Source organism: Asparagus officinalis, chromosome 5 (genome assembly GCF_001876935.1).
Source record: "Asparagus officinalis chromosome 5, Aspof.V1, whole genome shotgun sequence".
Taxonomy (NCBI): domain Eukaryota; kingdom Viridiplantae; phylum Streptophyta; class Magnoliopsida; order Asparagales; family Asparagaceae; genus Asparagus; species Asparagus officinalis.
The window spans coordinates 49,897,129-49,902,553 of NC_033798.1; the positions used below are offsets into that span (position 1 = coordinate 49,897,129).

The 5,425-nt window shown below is 40.5% G+C and overlaps 1 protein-coding gene across 1 annotated transcript; it reads left to right on the forward strand.

Annotated features, from left to right (window-relative positions):
• LOC109841813 (long-chain-fatty-acid--AMP ligase FadD26-like) lies at positions 1,129-2,969 on the forward strand. Its single transcript, XM_020410751.1, is given in 2 exon segments — positions 1,129-2,019; positions 2,022-2,969. Coding segments are annotated over 2 exon segments (1,839 nt in total).

The following is a 5,425-nucleotide window of genomic DNA, read 5'->3' on the forward strand; positions in this document are numbered from 1 at the left end:
ATCTTCTTTGCGCACAAAACATGCAAATCACAACTAAAGCTCTGGTACCAAATTGTTAGAACAAGTGCACAATAAAGTAGAAATAATTGTGAAGAACAAGCACGAGAATAAACGACAAGCAATCACAAACTAGAGATTTACGTGGTTCACCCAATTTGGATTATGTCCACGGCATACATGTCAGAGAAATTTTATTATCAAAAGAAAAAGAAGTACAAGAACAAGGCAATAGCATAAGCACTCAATCTCTTCTTTTCAAAACTCTCCTAATCTCATGATACAACCCTAATCTAAACTCTCTATTTTAATATCTAGGAGAACACAATAGATCAAGAAAGATGTATCCAAAACTTGGAAGAAGTTAGAGATTAAAAGAAAAATGAACGGGTGAGATTAAATTATCAAAACTGCAGTCACCATCATAACCATCAATGGTCAAACACGACCATCGATGATCTCTGCAGTCCATTGATTGTTTCCTATAGTCTATCGATGGTTCAAAATCTTATTTTAGTTTTTCTCCAATTGTTCACTCTAAACCATCGATGATCGAAGTGACGATGGTGTCCTCTTGACCATTGATAATTCTTTGACTGAATTGAACAATTAAAGGGTTTAATTTTGAGGCATAGTTTCAACAAATCCTTATCTTATTATCTGCTATTTTTTTCTCTCTTTCCATTTGCTCGATTGAAAAGTAAACTCTCTCTACAATTGTTTGCAATATGCATGATCTGACTCTGTTAATGTTTGTTTAAGTCTATGATCCAGAATTGTTGTAATTCATTTCAAATCTAACATTCGTCGTGTTAACTCACACATGTTTATTATACAGGTATGGCCACGTACAAGAATAGTGGAGTGTAGGCCACACAAATGGAAACTTAAAGCAAAATATAGAAAACACAATTATTCACTAAATAATAGTTAATTGTAACTGAGTAAGCTTAACCTCTCACAGTATTTTGACATTATTAGAAAATACGATGCCTTTAATGCAATACTCAAATCTATCGACACAACTGCCAACTATTTGCTGCTGATGCATCCCAATCCTTCTGTATATATAGTGAACAACTAGCAACAACTTTGTTTATCCAACAAGTTTCAAAACAAGAGAATTCGACAATGTCGTGGGAGAACTACGATCCGTGTTTCCCCGATCAGCCGGTGGTCGACCTCTACCTCCCGATATGGGCAACCCAGCCCGCTTTCCAATCCAAGCCTGCTTTCATTTGGGCCGCCGCCGACGATTCCGCTCAATCCACCATCGCATACTCCTGCATCACATACTCTCAGCTCAACTCCTCGGCCCAATCCATTGCAAACAAACTCCTCTTCCCTCTTCAGAGAGGCAACACTCTCCTCGTCCTTTGCTCTCCTGGATTAGTCCTCGCCAAGATCCTCTTTGCTTGCCAGCGTGCAGGTGTCATTGCCATCCCCGTGGTCCCTCCGAAAACCTCATCATATCATCACTTATCGAGGGTCATCAACCAGACCAAGCCCAAGGCTGCTATCGTCGATGATGACTGCATCTCCTCGATGGCTGAATCCTACCCAGAAATCTTATGGCTCTCTGTGGAGAGCCTGGACGAGAACTCACATGAAATGTATCGTAGTGATAATTACGCTGGGTGCCGACCCCATGAGCCGTACCTTGTACAATACACATCAGGCGCCACTGGGATACCAAAGCCGGTCGTCGTGACTGCTGGAGCCGCAGCGCACAATGTCAGAGCAGCGCGCAGAGCATATGATCTCCATCCGAGTAGCGTGATCACGTCGTGGCTGCCACAGTACCATGACTGCGGCCTGATGTTCCTTCTTTTGACAATTGTTTCCGGTGCGACGTGCGTGCTTACTTCTCCAGCTGCTTTCTTGGCCCGGCCTCGTCTCTGGCTGGAGCTTGTCTCCGAGTTCAAAGCGACATGTACACCAGTGCCATCCTTCGCTCTGCCACTGGTGAACAAGAGAGGCGGGATCGATAATGGAGATTTGTACCCGTTGAGGCCTGGGGAAAAAAAAGAAGCTTTGCGGAAGCCTCGATCTTAATTGAACGAGCGCGATATTACATCGCCGTTGATGAGTTTATTGATGAATTCAAGCGTGTTGGGTTAAACCCATGTTCAATCTCTCCATCGTACGGGCTCGCGGAGAACTGCACATTTGTCTCCACAGCTTGGCGGCAAACGAGCAGTTCAAACGTGCCGGCTTACAACAAGCTCCTGCCTTCCGCAATGCTCTCATTTGAAGAAGAAGAAGATATCAGCATTATCATAGTCAATGAAGAGACGTTCGAGCCAGTCGAAGACGGAGTCGAAGGAGAGATATGGGTCTCTTCTTCGAGTAATGCGGTGGGCTACCTCGGATACCCGTCCTTAACACGAGAAATATTCAATGCCAGGCTCATTGGAGTGACTGGCCTCCGTTTCATAAGGACAGGCGATAGAGGAGTCATCAAAGGTGAAGACCGATACCTCTATGTGACTGGCCGTTCCTCTGATGTAATCATAATCGATAATCACCGAGAAAACATTCACTCTCACTACCTGGAGACAGCGGCGTACAGGAGCAATGCAGAGCATCTAAGAGGCGGATGCATTGCGGCGTTTGCGTTGGCAAAGATGGCGGTCGTGGTGGCAGAGGTGCAGAAGGGAGGAAGAGATGGTGGTTGTTTTAGGAGGATATGCGAGGGGATAAGAGAGGGTGTGATGAGGGAAGAGGGTGTGAGAGTTGGGAGGGTGATGTTAGTGAAGAGTGGGAGTTTGCCAAAGACAAGTTCTGGCAAGCTTAGAAGGTTTCTAGCGAAGGAGATGGCGGCGAGGGGAAGGTTTCAAGTGGTTTACGAGGCTTGGTTTGAGGAGCCTGTGGAGAATTTGAAGGTAAATGTTGAAGAGATTGGTGAGGACGGCGAAGGTTTGGAGTTGGCCGGTGCCCGTCACCGGCTGCAGTTGCAGTCCTTAATGTGATTATAAGTAGTCTTACTTCACAAATTCAGTTCAGGCTGTTGGCTACCTATGTAAGCTTTTTTGAGAATAAGTCGTAGGATATTGTAAGCAGGATGTAAACCCTTTCGATGTTTACTATTATGACGTTACTGGTACCGATTTGCCTTTGCCTGGATTCTTTATCCTACATTGTCTGAGTTGTAGGACAAATGCTACCCTCAAAAACTCCTACTAAAGTGTTCATGTGTTATAATTGAATTTCAATTCAACATTGCTGTGCGTATAACTCGATTTTGTAATTGGGTTAGCTAGATCATCCAACATCCGCTAACTTGACTCGGAGGTAAGCCCACTTAACTTGCTAAAGTATGAATCTGCAGTCAGTCTAATCTAACTAGGTCACAACTCTAAGTCTGACCCGTAAGCGTGGCCAGGTAGCCAAGGCCCATAACACTTGAACTATTTTCAGTTTGGATATCAGGCCTTGCTCAGCTCGAAATAATCTTATGGCTGCCATTCTGATCAGAAATGATTGATTCAAATCATATCATATCCTTAACTTATCAACTTGGGAGATATCAGTCAATAGCCAAATCTACCTGATCGTCATATGATATCAGAGGAATACTCCCCCACTAATGAGTATTGACACGTGAATTTACTTGTCAGCAAGGTAAATGTCATAACTGTCTCGACCGATAGGATGGTGACAGATGTATCACCCGACCTGCTCAGGCAATAAGTACGCTGACCGACCCCAGTTAAAAGCATTTATCTCATATTCTTTATAATTGTGCATTTGGAACTGAATTAGCATAAGCGCCTACAATCTTAAAGAAGAAAATAGAGGAAAAAACCTATAAGAAATTTGTCTGAAAATTTCTAAGAAGTCCTCTTACGACTGCTGCCAATCTGCAAACCTAGTGATGATTCCTCAAAAATGGCGACCGGACTCGTATGAATTTTTTTTTTCATTTGTGCGAAACACAACATCACCACCACCAACAACAACAATGCAACGTTTACCTTATTTTTGGATTTCCCTTGTATTCAGTTCATACATGAACAGCTGGTTTCTACTCCTAGATGAATCCATCACTTCAGTTACTTTTTTTGTTTTAACTTTTGTGAAACAATATGATAGTTTTATCGGTAAATTAGATCAAACAAATCTTATAGATAATCTTATTTTTACATTGTGTTTTTTAGATATTAGTCCCTTAAGAGGATTTAAATCATAGATATCCTGATATTAGTCCCTCAAACCTTCATATTTTGATATTAGTTCAATCAAATACCATTAGTGTTTTGATGTTAGTGTTTGCAGTTAATTGGTGTTGTAACTTTGGGAGAAGATTCCGTTAACTCTAACTTTTTGATAGATCGACCATTATACCCTCAGATTATAAATCGAAACTCATTATCTATTTAACTCATACATATATTAGAAACCTCAAACCTGTTTAATCACAAATCCATACTCATTTCAACCCCACATCTTCTTCCTTTCATCCCCTTAATTTCTAAACAATTTATCCACCTCAACATCTTTCCAGTCTCACCTTTTAAACAAAGAAAGAGGAATATAACGTAAAATATTTAAATCAAAAGGGCAATAAGCTCTTACATAATGAGTGCTATCTCGAATTCAAAACACCTTATCTCAAGCTCATCTTGTGTGGCTTCTCCCCTCATAATCATCTTTATAATTCTAAGATCAAAAAAATCTTCTCCTCCTCCCTCTTTTATTGCACAAATCACGACAACAAACACTTAGCATAATCAACAACATGTTCAAGCTCAAAGATCCCAACCTTTATTATAGAATTAATTTTTAATATGCCGCCTCAAGCAACTACGTACCCAACAAATCCTTAATAAAATTGCGGTCTCAGCTTGTACCCTCATCAATAAAACTCCTTGCAACCTCTCAACAAACCTTCAATGAGATATCAGGTTGAAACTGTGAGCAGTGGAAGAAGTGGTGGAAAGTGATCGAAAGAGAAAAAAAATGTATCTTGAGGGAATTAGAACAAGGGTTATTTGGTAATCATCCATCCATGATTACCAATAATCTAACCATGATTAAGTTATTTGAAAGGAAAAGTTAACAGATGGACTACTGTCAACACACAAATAGTATCTGAGGAACTAATATTAAAATATAAAGATTTGAAGGACTAATATCGAAATACCTCTGATTTAAGGCACTAATATGTAAGAAACGTCTCTTTAACTTTAATATCCAAAGTACCAGCCTCCTTTGTTTAAAGTTGATATCCTGAAGTTTCGTATCATATATGATGAAGGTTAACTTGACTTTTTGATAACCAAAATCCTGTCTTTGTTTCTTACACTCTCCAAACTCAAAAACAGAAATTAATTAGATTAGAAAATTTGTTCCACTTTCCTATGTTCAACATGAGTGGATAGAAACTTTGGTGGACCATCCACTTAAGTTGACATAAGAATTTCTC